Source organism: Cydia strobilella, chromosome 18, assembly GCF_947568885.1.
Source record: "Cydia strobilella chromosome 18, ilCydStro3.1, whole genome shotgun sequence".
Lineage (NCBI taxonomy): Eukaryota > Metazoa > Arthropoda > Insecta > Lepidoptera > Tortricidae > Cydia > Cydia strobilella.
The window spans coordinates 12,450,815-12,474,378 of NC_086058.1; the positions used below are offsets into that span (position 1 = coordinate 12,450,815).

Here is a 23,564-nt window from a genome sequence, read left to right on the forward strand (position 1 = left end):
ACGAGTGATCCTATAAGGGTTCCGTTTTTTCTTCTGAGGTACGGAACCCTAAAAACGATTTATACCTAAGTTTACTTCTAGGCGTGCCTTGTCAAGACTTGCCCGACGGCGGATACCGCTGCGGCCCATGTCCGACTGGTTACCACGGCAACGGCGTGCAGTGCTATAGGAGGTCGTGTTCTCAGATCAAGTGTTTTGAAGGTTAGTTGCATTGTCAGTTGCTGAGGATATAGGAGATTCATCATTATAATATCAACTGAAATAACCATTGCTGGATAAATGTTTGTTAGACTCTTAATGAAGACAAGTCAAAAGCCACAGCCTTTTGATTACTTTCTGTATAGAACATGATAGAACTAAACGGGGGAAATAACGGAAGGTAAATAAAAGAAGTAAGAAGCATACTTTAGAGCTATTATGTCTTATATATCGTGTTTGTAGAAAATTACATAAAAATACTAAAAAAATCAGCAAGCGATTGCTCCAGGCGTGGCTCTTAGGTGGAAAACGAAAAATTTGAGGATCATGTTAAAACTTCTAATTAAGTGGAATGTATAATGCTCAGTTACCATCTGATTATTTTGACTAGGAAAAAGGTTTAGGCGAGGTGAAATAAACCTTTTGACCAGCTTAAGAGAGACTGACAAGTATTTCTCATTGCATCAACGTTATAGGAGTCCAATGTCAAGAAACGACCGCCGGCCCCCGTTGCGACGCCTGCCCTAGCGGTTACGACGGAGACGGCCATCGCTGCGAGCACGTCTGCGACACACGGAGACCGTGCGGCGAGAGGCGGTGTAGCCCTCTCAGAGAGAGCCCATTTTACGAGTGCGAGAGCTGCAGCAGGGGGTACGAGTGGAATGGTAAGTCATGATTTGAGATGAGTAATGTTGTTGACTAAGGCGGCCCTGCTCTGGCAACGTAGACGGCTGGCGCTGACTCTTCGAGTACGTTTCGGATATACGGAGACCGTGCAGTGACAGACGGTGGCAGCTAGCGCATTCTATGAGTTCGAGAGCTGCAGCAGAGGATATTAATGGACCATTTCATTTTGAGATGAGCGACCAATGGGCGTAACCACAAACGGAACATTTTCGAACTATTGCGACCCTCTCTGTTCCAAGTGTGGTCATAAACTTTTAATGCAGACGGCTATAATAGTTATATGTTACGTTTCGGAGGTATCTTTAAAATACGAATTTACCACAAGAGACGCATTTATCCCGGTTGAACTTATTCAAAAACATTTACGAAAGTTTAGAAAAATGTACTATACGATTTACAGCTGACAGCCAGCGGTGCGAGAACCTGTGCGACACACGGAGACCGTGTGGCGAGAGGCGGTGCAGCCCTCTTAGAGAGAGCCCATTCTACGAGTGCGAGAGCTGCAGCAGGGGGTATGAGTGGAATGGTAAGTAATTGATCACCAACATCATCTGATATCCCATCTAGATTGTAACGTCGATGATATTAGTTTGTTTTTGACTTTATGAGGCAGATGACCAGCTGTGCAGAAAAAGTCGTCCGCGTTACGAGTACGAAAACAGCAGTAGAAATTAAATGATTAAGTCGTCGATGACAATACTTACATTATTTCTTACCGTTCTCACTGCTCAGCTCTTTTTGAATAATTATAATGTTTCCTTTTATCCTCCTAGGCCACTCCTGCGTCGACATGGACGAATGCGATCTGATCCGCCCCTGTGATGAGCTAGTCTCCTGTCGCAACTTCGACGGTGGCTTCGAATGCGGCCCGTGCCCCTACGGGTACACCGGCAGTCAAGGCTGGAGGGGCGCGGGCGACGAGCGCAGGAATGAACCCTGCGAAGATATAGACGAGTGCGCGGAGGGACGGTCGAATTGTCAGAGGGGGAGGCTGTGTGTTAATACGCCGGTAAGGATTAATTCTTCTTGAAAAATGAACGCTAATGCTAAAGAACACATTCTAATTAAAGAAAGTGTCTTCTAAAGTTACATCAGTTAAGCTAACAAGGCGCGGGAGATGGTTGTAGGAATTTCGGACGGTTTAACCGTCAGAGGACGACTTTTTGTCAATACGCTGTACAAATATATCAGTACCTTAACAATGTCTTGTATTCTAGGGTTCGTTTACATGCGTGCCATGCGGAGGAAACTACTACGTGAACACAAGCAGCTCGTGCTATGACTCTGATTTCCTCATCCAGCGCTGCGACATCAACTATTGTCGGCAGTTCAACGCTGTTTGCGGCTATGGACAGAAGTGTGTGTGTGCCGTAAGTACCTGCAGTTTTGATTGTTTTTAAAACACGCATAGGTGTTACGTCTGGCGTAAGCATCCGGATTGGTGGGCTAGTAAATAGCCACCAGCCACCATGCCGCCGGTGGGTACCGCAAGATAAGCGCGGACGGGGCAAGCCCAGACGAAGATGACGGAATGACTTTACGCCTTTTCGGTGGTTAGCTGGAATAAAAATACAACAACGGGAGTCATGTAGATCAAGGGGAACCCAGTAGTGGAATACTTTAACAAACCTAAAAAGCGGTAACACTATCTACAGTTCTAATTCTTATTTTCAGATGGGTTACACCGGCAACGGAACCGTTTGTGGACGAGATTCAGATCTAGACGGTTATCCAGACCAACAACTCAACTGCCCGGAGACTCGTTGCAAAGCTGACAACTGTCCACACGTTGCCAACTCGGGACAAGAGGATGCAGATGGAGACGGCCTAGGAGACTCGTGCGACCCTGACGCGGATGGTGATGGCATTAATAATAATCCTGTAAGTTGTTTCCGTAATGCTGTAGAAATATGCTAATTTGAACATTTTTTCACCATCTTCATGGAATCTACTGAATCTTAGCAGATACTATGCGTTACTTGCACGCAAATGTGTACCCAAAGAGCCGCCAGAGGCCTTAGAAGTTGTGCTCCGTGAAGGTGTTAGTATCTGAGGAAATAGGGTCCCAAAAAGCGTACTTCGTACTTATCAGTGGCTTTTTCGTGCATTAAGTTTCCTGTTTGGGTAAACTAGTGCTTGACAGTGTATTTTCTGAATAAGAAGATTAATAACATAAATTTTTACATATATTCCTCTTAGGATAACTGCTGGCTCAAATACAATCCGGACCAGATGAACCGCGACGAAGACCGAAGTGATCAGTTTGGTGACGCCTGTGACAACTGCCCACGTCTTTACAATCCTGATCAGGAAGATACAGACCGCGATGGACTTGGTGACCTATGTGACCCTGACATTGATAACGATGGTAAGAGTAATATTGGGCGGAGTTAGTTGACTTAGGTTATCTATCACCTTAAATAAAATCCGGACCAGATGAACCGCGACGAAGACCGAAGCGATCAGTTTGGTGACGCCTGTGACAACTGCCCGCGTATAACGATGGTAAGAGTAACATAAGATTGCGGTAGTTTCCTTATACGAGTATATGTTAGTTATTTAGTTAGTTAGTTACCAGCACATGAGTAGATTATATGCTGTCTTTCTTTACTCTTCCGAACCGAAGACCAAATATATATCACTAATTGGTGCAGGGGCAGGGGCAATATGATTATACTGCATTAGCTGGAGCCATGCACTTCTTGGCTCCAAGGAATGCAATCCCTTTAGATTGGTCATGATTTGACAAGTTGTTTTTTCTTCCAGAGTACTTAAAACAAAGGTAAGTCGATTGACACGGTGATCACTCATTACTTACTTTGTTACAATTCAGGTATCGCCAACCAAATTGACAACTGCCCTAAGAAGTACAACCCTCTCCAAGAAGATATGGACCAGGACCAAATTGGAGATGTTTGTGATAACTGCCCTCGTGTCCGGAACCCTTCGCAGGAAGACTCTGACAAGGATGGCGTCGGCGATTCTTGTGACAGCGACGTTGACAGAGACTTGTGAGTATTATTCTACTCGCTAAACTGAGCTACTTTTATTATGGGAACCCCGAAATCGCGAAAAAAAACTTGGCTTTTTCATACATTTTGGCTGATCAGATGTCGACGTTTTCTATGGAAAAGCCAAAAAAATCCCTGAATGTAAAGCCATATAGTCAGAGACATACTGTAGAATGTTAGTGATGGTAATTGCTATATGTTTCAAGTTTTAGCTATCTACGTCAAACGGCCTCTGAGAAAAACGCATTTAACCGATTCGCAAGACCGATGATATCCACTAACTGTTTTGTTTTGTCTTAAGTGACGGCGTGCAAGACGGCTTGGACAACTGTCCGAACCTACCGAACAGCGATCAGCAGGACAACGACAACGACGGCAAAGGCAACGCTTGCGATGACGACGATGACAATGATGGCATCCGGGACATTGACGACAACTGCCCGCTGATCGCTAATAGAGACCAAATAGATAGCAACGGTAAGAAAAACATACACGACTGTTTACGTTCTTGTTTTAGTAACGGTGTGCAAGATCATCCCATTGAGCTGCTGGTAATAGAAGTACCCTTGTGGACACCGAATATTGCTCTCTCTTTTGCGTAGAGTGAAAATGTTTAATTAGATAGGTAAATTTGACGAAGCGTGTCCACGAGTAGAAATAAATAACCATATTCATTGTTTATGTTCCTTTAAGGTAACGGAGTTGGTGACAAATGTGAAAATGATTTCGATGGAGACAACGTTGTTAACGAGAAGGATAACTGTCCCAACAATTCCCAGATATACCGTACCGACTTCAGGTAAACATTAATCATATACCTACTAGGGTCGTATTTTATATACGCCTCCTGTAATCTCTGCTCGCTTCTTCTTAGTTGCCTATGTTTTTCAAATTATTATTTTTGAGATAAATGTCTTACTGCCATGAATATGGGCAGGATTCCTGCCCATATTCATTTTTTTATATTAACTTTTAAGAACAAATTCACGGCTTTAAGATCGGGCCGCTTCTTACCCAACTTTTGGATTGTGCAGACCAACAAAATCAGTTAATTTTCAGACAATTCTTCCACGTCCGCCTAGACCCTGAAGGCGAGTCCCAACAGGACCCTAACTGGGAACTCCGGGCCGAAGGTGCCGAAATCATCCAGACCTTGAATTCTGACCCTGGACTGGCAGTCGGCTATGAAAGATTTGGAGGGGTGGATTTCGAAGGCACCCTGTTTGTGGACACACAGATAGATGATGACTACGTTGGATTTATCTTTGGGTATGTTTTAATTTTGTCTATAATATTAATTTAAAACAACAACTCTATATTACTATTGGTGGCTCTTTTGAGATTTTAATACTGGTGATTTTTCCTGCAGGTTTGCTCTTCTTCCTGTTGGGTCCTTTAAATCATATCCTATTAATTGTGCATTATATTCTATAATATGTTACGTTTTGTCCAAATTGATTTAATCCACCGTTCTCCTGTGATGTAATGTTATCGAGTTGGTTCATTTACGAATCTCTCATCTGTTTAATTTTCTCAGTATCCCTTACATTGTCAAATCAAACAACATAATTATTAATCTTCACGATTTCCAGTTATCAGAACAACAAACGATTCTATGTCGTGATGTGGAAGAGGAAGACGCAAACGTATTGGCAGACGTCGCCATTCCGCGCGGTCGCAGAGCCCGGCATACAACTCAAACTGGTCAACTCCAAGACCGGCCCTGGAAGAATCCTGAGAAACGCGCTTTGGAATACTGAATCTACTCCAGACCAGGTAATAATGGCTATTGATATCAGTACGACAAACGTTACTACGTAATAATATGGATGAGATACAGATATTGACGCATGTAATGATCGCTATACCGTACATATGGCTAAAACATGTCAACTCTTTGGGATTTCCGTTCCGATTTTCTATTCCGTCTCTGCGATGATCCTCCTTGCTCTAAAGAGGTATCTGACTTTTCAGTAAACAGAAATAAATTTCAACTTATGCTCAACAATACTTATTATACTCAATACTCCACAACCTTTTCAGGTGGAGCTGTTATGGAAAGACTCACGTAACAAAGGCTGGGAGGAGAAGACCGCTTACCGCTGGAGAGTGATCCACCGGCCTAAGATCGGTCTGATTCGCCTCAAGATTTATGAACAGGATCAACTGGTGGCCGACTCTGGGAACGTCTACGATCTCACGCTGAAGGGAGGCAGGCTTGGAGTGTTCTGTTTCTCGCAGGAGATGATTATCTGGTCAGACCTCGTGTACAGGTGTAATGGTAAGTTGTCTTTCTGCCACCTTGTATCCCAGTTGCATCCTCAAACTGATGTCCAGGTCCGTTTTCTGTCTTTTTCTCTGTCTTCGTAAGGTCTTCGACAACCTTATTTGTGAGTAGTATGCCATGAGTTGTTACCGAATTTGAAACCTTGATCGTCAGTTATATACCGCTCGTCAATGGAAAGTGGCCTACCAGTCTAAACTTGGTGTCATCCCCCTAGCTAAGATATGCCAGCAAAACAAGTTGGTGCAGCTTGGAAACGAAAACGATCTCATGCTCAGGGAGGCAGGTTTAGAATGATCTGCTTTTCGCAGGAGTTGATCGTTTAGTTCGATTTCTTGAACAAATTGTGTTAATATACATCTTGTAGATGTACAGTCAAGTGTAAAAATATAGATGCACACATAAAAATATGTCCCATAGCTCTTATGTTAACGATTTAAGAACTATGGGACATAATTTTAAGTAAGTTATATGCACCTATATTTATACACTTGACTGTACGTACATATTGTACCTAGTAGGGTAAGGGTACCTAGTTGATAACATAGACCAAAGACAACTTGTAGCCGACATCTGACACTGAAGGGCATACATCGATACAACACACATACATCATACATACACACACTCATACATCGATGTAACGTTGGAAATCTCGGAGTATGCAAAATTGCCATTTGTTTATTCGAATATCGACCTTGTTTGTCTTGTATCTCATAATAATTTCTTTTGTATGTTGTTACAGATAAAATACCATCAAATATAGTGTCGGAGTTGCCTCAACGACTTCACGAGAAATTCGAGGTAGACCACGACTTTGTATATCTGTAAATAAAACATGTTATATTAAGTTAAGTCGACTAGTTCTGATGTAATTTATTACAATACTCGTAATGCTACACTCGTCACAAATTAGAAATCATGTGTCTCTCTTGACGCTGTTTAAATAGTATGTAATAGGCTGATCTGACATTGAATTACACTGAGACATTTGTTTTTTTTTTAAAGTACCATCTACCGGGGTGAATAGGGATGGCTGGAGTGAATAGGAACAAAACATAAAATGTGATTTACCTGACAATTTCAAAAAAAATACCCACACAAATAGTATCATTCGATTAAAAATAATAGTAGATTTTGTATGATACAATTTGTGTCAGTAGCTATTAAGAAGCTGTCAGGTAAACACATTTTAACTTTTGTCCCTATTCACCCCAGCCATCCCCATTCACCCCGTTTGACGGTACTCTAAATGTAGACTAAAATGCTTTATACAGCGAATTAATCACGAATTTACCAAAAATATAAAATTTTGTAATGGGTTCAGATGAATCTTAAATAATAAAACTAACACTAGGTACTTTTTTTACCTTTATCCAGCGTTATCTTTCTTGTAAAATGAAATATACAAGCTTCAGGTCATTCTTCTCAGTAACGCTGCTCCAGTATGTTATTTTAAAAAACTATCCGTGTTTGTATCCGTGTTTGTGGACTGGTAACATACTTAGTGACATCTATTGTAAGTACAGAATATTTTTGTGTTCATTTGTAAGAATTGTAAGTAACTTAGTAGTGTAAGTTGATAATAAATTAATACATAAATATATTTTTATACGCTGTTTTATTTTCTTATACCCATATTCTTATCGTTGATAGTTATCATAACCTCGGTTATACGACCGACTCGTCTGTGAAGTGCAATAGCTATTTATGCAACAAGTGCGGAAATGATCTTAACGCACGTGTATCATACAATGTTTTACTATGCACTGTGCAAGTAAATAAAAAAAACATATCATGGCAAATAAGTTTAATTATTAAAAAATTGAAAACAAAAAGCACTAGTGCGGAAAAGTATTACTTCCCGCATGATATGGCTCCGTAGGAAACGCACTTTTCGAGCACATGCATTGTAAATACTTAAACCCAATGGAATGTATTATACAAATCTCACCTCAATCTCAACCTCCTCAGCTCCATCTAAAGAGCATCTAGGAAAAAAATAATTATGTACTCACAACAATTATTGTGTATAATACACAACAGTTCCATCGAATATGATAAAAATAATAAAATGTTAAGTCCGATATCCCAAAAAATGACAACCGCATGCACTTGACCTATTTGTAAATATGTCTTTGCCAAGATTTATTCCGCTATGATCGTAAGTTCTAACGTACAAAAGACATTAAAACCAAACTTTTTGCCAACAAAACGTTTTATAGCATAACCTGCAATCACAACATTATAAGTTAATACAAAACTGAAGCCAACCGTTGATTCAATTATTAAATCCATTATTTTCATGTGCATCGTCGCTTTGCTTTGAATGTTAGCAATTCCAAGTCTCAGTAATGTTGAATTATTATTTTAAAATCTACGTATTAATATGATGTTATTTACATCCTTATTATTCAGTAAGTGCATTTATATGACACATTACCTAATTTTAGACGCTTATTACGTTTCATTAGTCACAACTTTAAATTATAATGAGGGCTAACGCGTATGAATTCGCTGCTAGGGGCGCTAGTGTAGATGGTGGTCTTTTCCATAGTTCGAAATGTCAAATGTCACTTGTCACTTCAATGACTGACAGCTGTTCTTTAGTCTTTTGGACCACCATCAACAGAGGCGCCAACTGGTGAGCAAAAAAACGATAGCCCTCATTGCGTAACTGATTGTTGTTATCACAGTGAACTCACAATGGTCTTAAGCGCCATAGATGCTATTGGCGCTTAAGATTTTTATGCCAATTTCCGCATTTAAAAAAAATCTAAAAACTGGATCGACAAAAAAATGCTATTTAATCATAGAATCTGGTCACAAATTTTCACGAGAATCGGTTAAGTATTGCGACCTGTAGAGGAGAACATCCGGACATACAAAACCAAAATGCCCGAGTTAAAACGGAGGGCTTCGCTTCGGTCAATAAAATATAATAAAAAAAACATGATGATAGAATTAATAAACATACATCAGGGAAATTTTGACGCAGATCTTCATTTATTTCTATAGCCATTTATATTATTAGTTCATCAGTGGAAAGTCTACTATGCCCTTATCGATGTCAACCGAACGAAGCGAACCGAACCGAATATTGTGTTAAAATAGAACCGCTCAAAGGACCAGCAACTTATATTCCAATGATTGCATGCGCGATGTTGGAATTCAAATGTCAAGTAGGTAAGTCTAAAAAATTGCTGTTGAGATTGTTAGCACAGTTTACGCTCGTTTACAATTAACAATGGCTCATGATGGGCGAGTACTACAAGTTTGCTTCAAGTTGGCCGTCGTCGACCGTTACATAATAGTCAAAGTCACAGGTAAGTACAATAAATAAAGGATGTAATTTAAGGAAAAATCCACAAAAATTTGTCAGTAGAATTTGAACTTTCTGTCAAAAACGAAAGTCATTCATTTAAATGACAAATTTTAGAGGATGGAATCTTTTCGCTAAATTAGGTAGGTACTTACGTATTTCCTAGTACTGGCGAGAAAAAATAATTTCGCAGATAATTTATTTTTTTATGCTTACTTTATTTAATAATTTTTGTAAAAGCATTGACACGCAGTACTTTTTTTCAGGGGATACAGCTATAGTGTCAAGTGTGGAAATGTCGAAGTGTTCCCCTTCCCCCCCAAAGAGAGTGAAAAGAGAGGTGCCCTTTGCAAACAATGTCGAAGAAGACGATTATTACAAAGTTACAGGTACATTTACCTATAATATTATGCTATAAAACAAACGTCGCAAAAATATATGATACGCTCTTATTGCGCTAACAATATGAGCGTGCCAGATGTCTCTGGAACGTGTGGAGGTATCTAGTTGAAAATAAAACCATTTACTCAGGTCTACAGTCCCTTGAAGCTGTAAAAAAAATCAAACTCCTAAGTTAACGTAAAAAAAAGCTACGGCCGTTTATGCCGCAAAAAACGAATATTTCGACACTCGGGAATCAAAATTTATAGGGTACTTCCCGTTGACCTAGAACAATGAAATTTGGCAAGTACTATCGTCTTACACTACAAGTACAGGAAAAAATCGGAGAACTATAAATTTGTAAAAAATAAAATATTAATAAAAATAAGTTAAATTTGCACGGAACCCTCGTTGGGCGAGTCCGACTCGCATTTGTCCGGTTTTATTATTTAGATAACGGTGCTTAGTGCTTACGTTAGGAATTTAACTCTTTAACTTTATGAGATACTTGCTAATCTAATCTTGTTATATTTGGCAGCTACTTATTTTCTGCTACGATCAAGGGTCTAGGAAATTGGTTTCTTTGTATAGTGATAAGCGGCTTTACGGTGCAAACTTGGCGTGGTCAAATTCTTTGACAAGGTACGAAGTAGAGAGATACAAATTCCTTGACTGTACATGAATTTCGACCTTTTTTGTACCACAGTCGGGTTTATATCTTAATTTTTAATTTGCACTGTGTCTATGTCCTCAGAAAGCATGAAAAGTCATAAAGAAGAGTGCCCTAGCGAATGTCCTACGAGCAGAGGTATGGTGTGCGCGCTTTGCAATCACGGCATCTACCGCTCCTTCCTGAGTGACTGTCACATGCGGATGTACCAGTGCCGGCATCCTGATGAAAGTGGGTATACCTGTATGTGGGTGTGGGTTCTTGACAGATTGTGGTGTAGCAAGCTTTACTTGTCGATGTCGACACACAAGTCCCTTACACTCGCGTGCGTGGAGACCTGTCTTGCTAGCAGGAGTTGCGTTCTCGCGCGCGAATCCATACACCTTTTTTTTGTTGACGGAGTGGTAAAATGCGTTACGCATTCCCCGGCCTGGGGAGCCATTGTGGGATATGTGGGACTCCCTCCTGCAGCCATTCTCTCATCCTCCTATAGAGAGGAGGAGAGGAGGTATACCCACTAAAAGCCACTCCGGCGACACCCGTCTTACCGTTTTGAAGGAGCCATGGGATGCCTGAGATTCTACCGTGACTCCTTCCGGCGGCCCTGGCTTATCTTGCGCCGAAGTACCCATACCGATGGGACTTCAAGTATAGACTCGCGCGCGAGAACGCAACTCCTGCTAGACGGTCTGAAGACAGACAAACTTCAACTCTGTCCACACGGGACAATTTTATGCATGAACTGATTAAACTGTCAGTTCAATTGTGCGATGCAGACGCAATCAAATGAAATTGGCTTGGATGACGCATTATTTGATTATCAGGCCAATTTGGGGACACTGATATCAGAATGATAACTGAATGATATTATTTAGTTATCGTGCGTCTCGCTCGCGCCAATATACCTATGTGTATGTATGGACAAGTACGAGCGAAATGATAGATATTTTGCAGTACTTGTTCAAATTGGTCTGTGAGTCCGATCAAATCAGGTGCGGAAAAATGCTAATGAAACTTGCAAATTGCAAAGCGGTGAGTGCGCTCATTTGGAGTCGAATTTTTGTAATTTGGAGCGCTCGAATTTGATCTTAAATTGTAAATTTGTGCTAATTTTTTTCCGTGTGGATGCTTTTAGATGAGAATGACGCCAATTGAATTTTCTGATCTAATTGCCAATTCGATTGTCCCGCATGGACATTGGATGGGCAATGCAAGATTGAACATGTCGCGTATACATGTTCAATCATTCATTAATTGGTCACATATCGTTTATCAGACAGACATATTGGTTAATTTATATAACTCTCCTAGGACTAGAGTTGGTCTCGCGACATTCATGCTACGGTTCAGCACCCTACATAATGGATGGAAACCGACCCCAGAATGTCAAAGATACGCTGCATGACGTGGAGGGTCACAAGGGTTGGTAGTTACAATTTAATAAACAGTTTTATCTTAAATTACTATAAGAGTTCCCCCACCAGTATATGCTCCAATGAGGACAGCCACTGGCGAGATTCTCTAATGATGTTGGCTCTATGAGCTCTCCTCATATGCCGGATTAACATGTTTGAACCGCAAAAATTAGCCACCTTGCTTGCGCTTTCCATTTTGTAGTTCGCAGTAAAATGAATGACGTTACGATCAAGTTGAAGCCGTCTTAAAGTATGTACTTTGTTACAAAATTGTTGTGTCGACTTTGTTATAAAATTGCGTCATCATCATAGTGTGATATTTTTTTTGTAGACGTGGAAAGGATAGACGTTGATATATGTCCAAACGATGAAGACCAAGAAACTGCAATCGAAGTGCCGGATGTCTGCACCAACACTAGCAGCGAACCGATATCTAGTTCGTCAGTATGATGTGCCTAAACCTTAATTCATTAGATGCATAACAATCTACTCCATATGTCCCATATTTGCTTACGCTAAAATTGACAGTGATAAGGTACACACACACACCCACACACACACACACACACACACACACAAGACAGTGGTAGTGGTGGTAGTGTTAATTGACAGTGGTAAGGTGACAGGTGGTGGTGGTAGGTAGTCCAAGGATCTAGTTTGACCTGGTAAAGGAAGACTGATGACCAGGGGTCGTAGCACGGTACGCTTATCACACGCTTGTCACCATGCCTGTCACGTTCTAACAAGTATGTGAGTGCGAAAGTGACGGACTTAGTGATAGGGAAACCATGCTGCGCGGGCTGGTAAAGGTCGCGAGAGTCCGCTGGATGCGCAAGACCGGTCATTGCTTCCGGTCTTTGGGGGAGGCCTATATCCAGCAGTGGCGTCCTTTGGCTGATATGATGATGATGATGATGGTTATCCATCCATATCCATATCGTATCGAGATCTAATATTTGACGTTTATTAAAATTAGAATCAGGCCGCATGTCTTATTTTCATCAGATATTTTTGAATTTTAGAGACTACATGAAAGTAGATTTGCATCCAGACTTCATAGAAGACGGGTCCCCAGTTTGGATGGTGTTCAACGGAGGCAAGAAAATAACGTCCAAAATACGGGCAGACGCCGGTATTGTCGTGGGGTGCGACACCTACGCAGGTCTCGACTTCTCTGGAAATGTTGTTGTCAGGAATAAACATGATAATGACTTTATAGGATTTGTATTCGGGTAAGGCATACCTAAATATTAAAAAGTATTTGAACAATATTACATATAACCATGAATCTAGCTCCAAAGCAACGCTTGTTGAGTGTGTACTGTGCAACGATATACATATGTACCTGCCTAAATAGATAAAACCATCCTTATCTCAGGAACAGGTTAAGATACTAAATGTCATCTCGCTTTATGTGGTAGGGCACAGCACAGCGGATGTCATTTCAGATCTAGAGCAGAGCCCAACTGAGGAAGACTCTTACAGAAAACTGCAGCCAAAACGTGTCTTGCTATTTCAGTCAGTCTCGGTACAAAAGTTTCTGAGGTTGATTGAAGTAGCATGACAAATACGAACTTTTCCAAGAAAATACGATGGAAAACAATTATGCACTACATCTGTACATGTTTTATATCCATATGATGTCATTTATCGTCCGTACATGGATTGGCGCGAGCGACACGCACGGAATGACATTATTTTAATATTAGTGTAAGTTTGAATTGGCCTCCTTAAAACACAAGGTAAAGATGAAAACGTAATGTTGTTGTTATAATATAATATTATTTATGTGAGTTCTAATGTCTTACTATAGTGACCGGTAACTGTAACAGTATTGACGGTACCAAAGAAGTAGTCTAACTTATCGTTTATTTCAGCTATCGCAGCAACAGCCAATTTTACTTAGTGTCGTGGAAAGCGAAATCAGACAAGTACTGGATAGGCTGGCCTTCCGTGGTGAAAGCCGACGCTGGTATCCACATAAAGCTTGTCAACTCGTCGACGGGACCCGGCGCCTATCTGAGGAACGCGCTTTACAGCACGAAGTCGGTTAAAGATCAGGTTAGGGGTCCCTTTGTTTGACATAATTCAAATTCCATTCCATTCAAAAAAAGTTCCTTAATCGTCTTAAATATAAATTCAACTCCTTCGTTTGTGAAAATATAGAAAGTCTTCAGATGCGTAGAGAAAAAAGGGATATCACGTTCTTGTATAAGATTTTGAACAATATGGTTGACTCCGAATATTTTGTAAACAAATTGTCGTTTAGATGTCCAACCTTTCGTACCAGGTCCGCTTATTTGTTTTCTATTCCATTTAGTCGAAAAAGATATTCAAACAAAAAGTATTTAGTAAGAGCATGTAGTACTTATAATAAGAAATATTTACATATAGACATGTTTCACTTAAATCCCCGTAAATTTGTATCTGCAATGAAAGCATCAAAATCAAATAAGCAAACAAATGATAACAATAATAAAAAAATAAAAAAAAAAACAATTACTAAACAACGAGCACTAATTTTTATTTATTATTGTTTTCCATTTATTTTGTTACACTAGCAGCTCTTGGAGCTGATGCGTGTTAATGTAGTAAATCAGTTTAAAATTTCTTCTTCTTTCTCTTTTTTTTTTTAAATATTATCATTAATTTACTTGTTCATAAATTTTGTCATTAAATTGTATAATCTTAGTTTCAGTTTTAGTTTGTAATTGCCTTGTTAATTTACGAATGTGCATGTACTGCATGTTGTTTCTCTCAGAGCAATAATTGTGTTACCTATAAGTGGAAACTGTTCTGGCTGTTGTGTCAACTCAATTTGTTAAACTATATGTGTGATTATATGCTGTTTGTTTCCCTTTGCAATAAATAAAAAAAAAAAAAATATTGATTGTCAAATTATCATTAGTCATAAACTGTAATAGATGTCATATAATAAAGAAAAAGTGACGAAGCCCTCCAGTGGTAAAAAAAAAAACCAAAATATTTAATAAAATAATTTGATTTGTTCCCAAAATATCATTAGTCATAATTCTGAAACCGTTAACTTTCAGGATTTTTGTAAGATTATCCTATAGATATAGGTTAGGTTTGTTTTATGGCAATCCTGAAAAGTTACGCGTTTCTGAGAAAAACCAAAGTATGACTAACGAAAATGTGGACAAACTATGACTACAAATTATGACTTATAACTATGGGAAACAATAGAGACCCATCAGGTTATTATCAACCATTTATGTTTCATTACATTGGTGGGCTGGATACAAGGGCGTCGCGAGCTGATGGGCTAGGGGTCGGCAGTTCATATGGCCAAGAGAGGGCATCATGGGGGGGGGGGGGGGGGGGGCAATACATTTAGTTAGAACTTTTGTTCTCTAGGGGGCAGTTGCCCTCGGCGACGCCAATGACAGGATAAATATGAAATCACAACGTGCCCCCAAAAATGCTGAGCAAAGACCATTTTGTGGCACTTTCTTCTTTGTCCGTTTTTCTCTTAATATTTCCAACTATTCCTATCTCTATCTTCCATACTCTCCACGTTTTAGAGGAGCAATATAATTTTCCCGGCGCCATCAATTAAAACCCAATCTTCTCATTAACCAACGATTTTAAAAGTAAAGATAGGCCGTTTATATAATTCCGACCGAACATTCTCGTTTGGTGAGCACCAGTGGAATGGCACAACGCGATTGGTTGCGTTGCGTTTCGATGAGTTCGCATCACGCGCGCGATTGGTCGCTACCAGTTGCGTTGGACTGCACGATTGGCTCGCATTCACCACTCGCGTGACCAGTATGCTGGCCCTATTCTTGGTGGGCACAAAGGCCCGTCTTTACGAAGTAGGTAATATATAAGTCAATGTCATTAACAGGTGAAACTCCTTTGGCAAGACCCCAAGAAACAAGGCTGGAAGCACTTGCTAATATATTCCTGGCAGCTCATTCATCGGCCGCATATCGGCCTTATCCGTATAAAGGTGTTCAGTCTCGGCAAGCTTTTAGTGGACTCTGGAAACGTCTATGATAAAACTATTAAAGGAGGCAGGGTTGGAGTATATGCGTTTTCTCAGGAAAATATCGAGTGGCACAAAATGAAATTCGAATGCAATGGTACGTGAGGTTTTATTTGTAGGTTTTACAGGTACTTAAGCACGCAGTAACACTCGATAGATGGTGCTGACATTCTGTACGCGAGCGCGGGCAATATTAGCGTGCAGAGAAGAATAATCTTGATCCTTTCAATTTCAATAGCAATAAATATTATTATTATTATTTTATACAATAGAATACAATATCATTTATTTCAGTATAAGTACTTAAGTACCCAGTTATACAATACATACAGAGAAAGAATTTTAGTGTAGGTAGTGAATTCCTCTCGTTTGCATTTTTAATTGTATATCTACTTCTTACTAAGAAAGAGAGGAAAGTAAGAAGTTCTTACTAGCCAATCGGAAGATAAAGATAAAGAAAGTCTATTATTCAAGTAGGCATATTACAATGCGCTTATGAACGTCAAATAAAGCTACGCCGGCTCTAACCCTACACCTCTGCCCCGAGAAGATTCTAAGCTTTTATTCTGGTTTCAGATAAAATTCCGAGTAACCTGATATCAGAACTTCCTCCAGACTTACAAAAGATATCGGTCGTAGATAGCGCTCATACATGGAATAACAAAAGCGGGCTATAATTTTGATTACAAATACATCAAAAACACTCATACAACAACCAAACCCCGTTAAATATGTTGCAATTTATTGAAAATCAGGGTACCCAAACTTCGCCGTTGGTACCCAAATTAAAATAAGAATTGGGTTCAAATAAGGTATGTGTGGCGCCGACACCAACCGCAGCTGCTAGCCGTGCCGCGCTCGCGCACCGTCCTACTGCACGAGGCGCCGTGGACGAGAGCCCTGCGCACGCTCAATCAAGTTGCTACCCGGATTGATGTGTTCCATTATTATGAGAATGACTTCATCAAAGTCACTTTGTGTTATGTTATACTTACTTAGTTTTATAAATATTTTATTGTCTAGTTTACATTTTTGCTACACTATCGCATTGGGCAACTGTTATGCTTATGATAGCTGTATCATTATTATCAATAAAAAATAAAGAATTTTACTAAGAAGATCCACTATGTTTACAATATAATGAGCTGCGTAAAAATAAAAAGTTATGATAAATTTAAAAATTCTAAAATAACCTATCTTCGCCACCCGTCCCATACTTCGCCTTATCATTTTATTTAAATATAAAAATTATACTTAAACTTATTCTGAATTCAAAATGTTGAATAGGCCCTGCCCCTGCCTGATCCCATGATACGATTTAAGTAGGAATAGTGGAAATATGAGTTAATGCTAGTTAAGGCGAAGTTATACGGTATGTACTAAAGGCTAATTTGAGAATGCCGGCGAAGTTATAATATTTAGGTACATTTACTGCATCCTGAAGAAGGTACTGTACGCATAGGATACCTACGAAACTAAAAATACCTATAAGAAGTAAGAGTTAATCGATTTAGTAGGTTCTTGTTCACTAATAAGTGATTTTCACCAAGTAATTAATTTGAACATAATCTCGGAACTAGCTTCGTAATCGCCTAATTGAGAAAGCATAAGTGCTCCATCAAAGATGCATTGTTCTCTTATAATACACCTAATTTTGTACTGTACTATAGTTCATTTCAGCAATGGTAAATAAGTATTTGTTTTGTTTTTGCATTACAATAATACATACAACATATTTCGTAGTAAGTAAAATATACAAGATAGTTTTCGATACCAGTATTTTAAGAACTTACAAAGTAATAATATAAAATTTAAAACTCTTTATTTACATACAAGATATATACAGTGGTACTACGTAAACGAAATTAATAACTAGCTTAAATCCAAAATATACCCTTGAGGCATTGTAAAATTGTTTTTTTTTTTCATACCAAGGATGCTGGCGGCATTTCCTCGCTATATCGCAATGCTGATACGTCGTGCGAGGAAGCCGCCAGCTCTTCGGTCACCAGTTACGTCAACCAGACGCTTTGCGATTTCTGCAAACAACTTGTGCGCGCTGGGACCCCATGGACCTAGTTTCAACTCCAATAATAAAATTGTATGGAAAATTGGTTTTACTTATTTTATTGCCGACAGTAATAAATAGATATTTCGAATATTTGTTTATTGAATTAGGATTGAATAAGTATCATTGATAAAACTGACTGTTAACTTTTCTTGTTACCTTTATCGCTTTTTTCTTTGATAAACATCACCTTATACCCTATCAACTATTTTTTCAGGATGCAGTAAAGGTAAGTATCTAATTATGTTACTCATTTTAAGTTCAATTTTTTTTTTATTGAGAAACAAACAGTCTTAAAATAAACATGAGCAACTTAGCTAATAGCTACAAATTTTTATTTTTATTTGCTGGAGACTATAACCTGTGACTATACTAATTCAATACTTCTTTACCCAGAATACAAACCTCAGGTCGATGAAGCCGTCTTGATGGTCAGAACACTAGAAACAACTATAAAAGACCTCATGGACATCATACCGAACCAGATTTACAATAATGGACAACTGAAGCACTGTCTCAATCTACCTAGGAAATTGCTGAAAAAAGTTACCAGTAAAAAATGTTCAAAAGAGGAAGAAAAGCTTCATGCCAAATATGAAGCTTACGGGAAAAGACCATGGACGGTACACCCCTTTTAAGTACTTTGTTTTTCGAGCAAAGCAATTTTGATTGGAGCGTTCGATGATGTTCACAACGATACTTCATGTTGTTTACAAAGATACTTAAAATATATATTAAAACTTTGAATTCGTTCAGTTTGGTGTTTGAAAACATTGATAATATTACATTGGCCGTAGTTTTTTTTTACTACAGAAATCCATACATAATTATAAATACAAAACTAACTATTTGTCTGTTACCTCTTTGCGTTTAAATCGCTGAATCAATTTGGATGATTTATACTTATAGTTAATTGGAGTAGGTACTGAGGATGAAACTATTATAAAGTTATAATTAGATTTTATCGCGAAAAACATCAGTACACGCGGACAAAGTCGCGGGCAGAAACTCTTTTTATCTTTGTCGTGTCATGCGTCACTGTCGCACATACATATTTGTTTTAAAAGTATTATAGAGTAACTTATACTAGAGCGGTACTGTCATAGTAAATTTTGTAACCCCAGTAAATTCACTGCCATCTGTCGACACACTTTAAAACTAAAAATAAATATTTATAAAAATACGATAAAATGTATTTAAATATGGATAAATGATTTTTTTATTTGCATAAATTATTTTTATATGATTTTGACCCATGTTCTTTCACTGGTATGCGTTAAAATTATAAATAACAAACGAAACAGTCAACGCCCTCTATACGAGTGTAGGTCAAAACTAGTGGCGCCATCTGATCGAGAATCAAATTTTCGTGATTTTCGAGGCACGTTTTTTCTTAGACTGTATCCATCTATTAAAGTATCAACTATATATGTGTGGTTTAACTTCAAACTCTGGTAAATCCATTCGACCCTCTCAGCAAATATCTACTTACGTTTCTTAATACCAAAATCGCATAATCTGACAGATGGATTTACCCAAAGTTAAGTGACTCATATAAGTAAGTAGTCTTTCATCTTTAAAGCCCCATTTAGATGGTTCAAAAACTTGCATGAAATTTTCGTTACATTGCGCTGTTTGGTCGATCCACTAAATTCATTGTACTGTGTAGTGAGCAATGTATCGAATATTGCCTGCAAGTTCTTAAACTGTCTAAATGGAGCTTTACTATACTGTTCTAAAATCTTGCAAGTCGGTTAATATATGAACAAATTTAGTGTAATTGAGCTGATCTGAAGATGAAGCATGATAGCTAACTGTAGACTTTGAGCATGAGCTCATAAGTATATTATTCGTTTAGTTGAAGCGCATTGTAGTTCGCATGGTGGATGGAGGACGCGGTAGTGGACATCCACCGACCCTCTGGGTAGACATTGTAAAAAAGGCCTGCTGGGGAGCTACACAGCGCCTATTATTAGGACGGCGGAAATCGTGCAGAATGGAGAGCCTTGGTGCACAAAACAATGACCTCAAGTGGTCGCGACACTCAGTCATGAGGAAACGAGGAGGTACTTAGAAGATACATATTTGTAACTTTTTATATAGAAAATGTACGAAATGTAGGTATATATTTCACATTACTTGTTTTTAATAATATTATATTTGGTTAATGGAATATTAGTCTGCTTTGCACCATATTTAATTTAGATTCGTCGATTGTTAATTATTTTTAATACCAACTAGCACCTAGATTCGTCGATTGGTAATTATTTTTAATACCTAAAGTCAGGGATACATTTGGGGACAAATGTCACGCGACAGGTAACGGCGACAAGTCAAGCGAAGTGAAGCGATTTCGCAGGGACATCGCACGACTTACTGGCGACATGTGTCGCGCGCTGTTGCCAGACATGTCGAGCGCAATCCGGCAACGTCGCGGCACGTCACCCTATGTCGCTGGCGACTCGTGTCGCCAGACATTTGTCCCCTAGTGTATCCCTGGCTTAAATTTACGTTTAGAATAATTAAATAGAAATGTTTTACTAAAATGAAATAGCCAAGCTTTGCGAGCGAATACTTAAAATATTTTTAATTTTAAAAGTACGCCGATCGAGTCTAGTTTCTCATTATTTCCAAACATTGTTGCAATTAAATCATAATTATAGCAAACATTTCGCAATTAACGTAATTATTAGTGGCTATTGAAATTTTGCTGATGATAAGAACATTATTTGTGCCTCGTGTAAAAACTGCTGCATCGCATTTTTCTGAGTTTGGAAAAAACTCGTCACAGTAAAAATGCATTGCTTTTTAATTTTATTAATTACTCTGCTATTTCATTATGGAGATGGTAAATTATTACACCTACTTTTTTATCATATTGTATCTTAGTGACGTACTTCAAACTTTTAATAATATCTACCCTAGAATGTTGCTCATGTGATGTAGGTAATTAAATGTTTATTGATTTCAGCATGCAATAGAGGTAATCAATTGAAACTTCCCTTTCAGGGGCCCACTGATTACCAGTCCGCCGGACGATATCGGCCTGTCAGTTGTTCGGAACTGTCAAATTTTTGTTCTGACCGGCTGATATCGTCCGGCGGACTGATAATCAGTAAGGCCCTTTATTTATATCGTACCTACGTGTCTGTCACTCGCGCATTTGATTATACCTACTTATATGTCTTTCATATCACTACATCTTATAAAACAAAGTCCCCTGCCGCGTCCGTTTGTGTGTATGTATGTTTGCGATAAACTCAGAAACTACAGAACGGATTTTCATGCGGTTTTCACGGGTCTCTATTGTTTCCCATAAAGTTTCAAGTTATAATGTATTGTTTGTTCACATTTTCGTTAGTCATAATTTGGTTTTTCACAGAAACGCGTAACTTTTCAGGATTGCCATAAAACAAACCTAACCTATCTATATAGGATAACCTTACGAAAATCCCGAAAAGTTAACGGTTTCAGAATTATGACTAATCTGACAATCATTACATTATGACTTTCAATAATTATGTCAAACAAAGGGATCCGGGTTTTCACCTATCAATAGAGTGATTCTTGAGGAACGTTTAGGTGTATATATCATTTGTTACTAAGGTTTCGTGTAACCCGTGCGAAGCCGGGGCGAGTCGCTAGTATCCTATAAAACGAATACCTACTCTAATATATAGATGCTACTTTAAGTTTATTCGGTAATAATTTAGTAAAGTACTTAATCTAAGTAGACATGTGTCGTTCACTAGTGAGCAAAGATAGATATAATATAACTCCGTAATAGATGGATACAGTCTAAGAAAAAAACGTGCCTCGAAAATCAAGAAAATTTGATTCTTGTTCAGAGGTAAATAATTCTAGCTTTGGCCTACTATTGTATAGATGGCGTTGACGGTTTCGTTTGTTATTTAACAATTTTAACGCATATCAGTGAAAGAACATGGGTCAAAATAATAAAAATAATTAATGCAAATAAAAAAAAACATTTATCCATATTTAAATACATTTTATCGTATTTTTATAAATCTTCATTTTTAGTTTTAAAGTGTGTGTCGACAGTGAATTTCCTGGGGTTACAAAATTTACTATGACAGTACCGCTCTAGTATAAGTTACTCTAAGCTAGTGAGTGATTTAAATGAACTAGGTATATCTTTTGTTTGAATCTCAGCCTTTTTCCTTATTTATTAATATTCCAGCGCAGCTAGAAACGGGTTTGGAGGAGGTTCGCTTAGCCTTCAGAGACATAGAAGCAGATGTTGCAGCGCTGTTGAAAACGATGAAGTACCATGCGGTCACCGAGAAAAAAGTTGACGAGTGCATGAAAAAAATCAATCGTAACAGGTTGAGAAAATTAGCCTCAGATACATGTACACCGAATAAACTTAGCCATAAGCGGAAGTCTAAAAGGCTAAGGTACTCTGGACTGTATTAATATTATTTTTAACACTGCTCTATTTGGGTTTCAAAATAAAAATAAAGTATTATATGACCGCTTGGTTTCAATTTGCTGTTCTGAATCACCAGCCTACTCTTTCATTCTTTTAAAATTATGGCTTTAGTCCAGTCAAGTGGGACCATTTCGCCAGTATCAAAGTCTTATCCTTTAAATACCGTGATTCTATTAGCTCTTGTAACGCGATAGCTGAGCTTTACAAGGGCCACGTGGGGCTACCTGCCGGGCTAGCACATGATTGGCGCGACAGTATCTCGCCGCGATATAGACTACCCGTCCCCTTTTAATTCTTACAGTTAATAAAAGACGGGTAAGTAAGTAAGTAAGTAAATCTTTATTGCAAACCATGGTATGTACATAGATGTTACAAATTATGTAAAGTTTCACATGGACCCCGGTGGGGTGTAGCAATTTTTCTTATAACTAGCTTAAACATAATTATACAAAACTAAACTTAATTACTTTCATAATGAAAGCGCTAGGTCTATTATACATTTATAATTTGTGGATCAAGATATATATAGGCTACATTATAAAAAATTAATGAATTGTGTCTTCCATAAATTCTTTAACAGTGTAATAAGTTTTGTTTATCAAATGTGTCTTGAGCTTAGTTATGAATAGGTTTTTGCTCTCAATGTTTTTCATATCTGAGGGTAATTTGTTGTAAATTTGTATAGCTTGGTAATATGACCTTTTTTGTATATGTCTAGGACTGGTTCCGGTGGGACAATGTTATCTTTTCTGCGTGCACTTTTGCAGAATTCGAACATTTCGATATTGTTTCTGACGAAGGTAGCAATTTCCAGAATGTACAAAGAAGGTAGTCAATATGTTTAGGTTCAAAAAGTGCGGTTTGCAGGTGTCTGTCTGTGGGATGTTTACTAATATTCTGATACTGTACTCTATCTCGCGGCGAGATACTGTCGTGTTAATCATGTGCTTGGCCTACCGGCTTGACAATACGTCGCTGGCCAGCAGAGCAGCGTGCACGTGCTATTGAGGCGTATCTAAAAAAGGTTTTTAGGGTTCCGTACCTTAAAAGGAAAAAACGGAAC

General features: G+C 38.5%; 2 protein-coding genes across 2 annotated transcripts in view; both read left to right on the forward strand.

Annotated features, from left to right (window-relative positions):
* The window catches only part of LOC134749507 (cartilage oligomeric matrix protein-like), a 70,392-nt gene extending 63,310 nt beyond the window's left edge, over positions 1-7,082 (forward strand). The window contains exons 8-21 of the mRNA XM_063684447.1: positions 82-201; positions 675-863; positions 1,286-1,411; positions 1,659-1,894; positions 2,103-2,255; positions 2,560-2,766; positions 3,085-3,253; positions 3,719-3,896; positions 4,198-4,373; positions 4,590-4,695; positions 4,956-5,165; positions 5,489-5,672; positions 5,940-6,177; positions 6,926-7,082. Coding sequence (XP_063540517.1) covers positions 82-201; positions 675-863; positions 1,286-1,411; positions 1,659-1,894; positions 2,103-2,255; positions 2,560-2,766; positions 3,085-3,253; positions 3,719-3,896; positions 4,198-4,373; positions 4,590-4,695; positions 4,956-5,165; positions 5,489-5,672; positions 5,940-6,177; positions 6,926-7,011 — 2,378 coding nt within the window. The 3' untranslated portion in view covers positions 7,012-7,082. The remainder of the gene's footprint in view (positions 1-81; positions 202-674; positions 864-1,285; positions 1,412-1,658; positions 1,895-2,102; positions 2,256-2,559; positions 2,767-3,084; positions 3,254-3,718; positions 3,897-4,197; positions 4,374-4,589; positions 4,696-4,955; positions 5,166-5,488; positions 5,673-5,939; positions 6,178-6,925) is intronic.
* Positions 7,083-12,294: 5,212 nt separating this feature from the next.
* LOC134749395 (cartilage oligomeric matrix protein-like) lies at positions 12,295-16,658 on the forward strand. The gene is made up of 5 exons (XM_063684315.1): positions 12,295-12,408; positions 12,991-13,200; positions 13,846-14,029; positions 15,840-16,077; positions 16,557-16,658. The coding sequence occupies exons 2-5, from the start codon at positions 12,998-13,000 to the stop codon at positions 16,655-16,657; spliced, it is 726 nt and encodes a 241-aa protein (XP_063540385.1). The 5' UTR covers positions 12,295-12,408; positions 12,991-12,997; the 3' UTR covers position 16,658.
* Positions 16,659-23,564: the final 6,906 nt, after the last annotated feature.

Excerpts from the sequence above, each read along its gene's own strand:
- LOC134749395 (XM_063684315.1), top strand. The coding sequence starts at position 12,998 with ATGAAAGTAGATTTGCATCCAGACTTCATAGAAGACGGGTCCCCAGTT. Across the intron at positions 13,201-13,845 it reads TTTATAGGATTTGTATTCGG|CTATCGCAGCAACAGCCAAT; the intron begins GTAAGGCATACC and ends CGTTTATTTCAG. Across the intron at positions 14,030-15,839 it reads CGAAGTCGGTTAAAGATCAG|GTGAAACTCCTTTGGCAAGA; the intron begins GTTAGGGGTCCC and ends TGTCATTAACAG.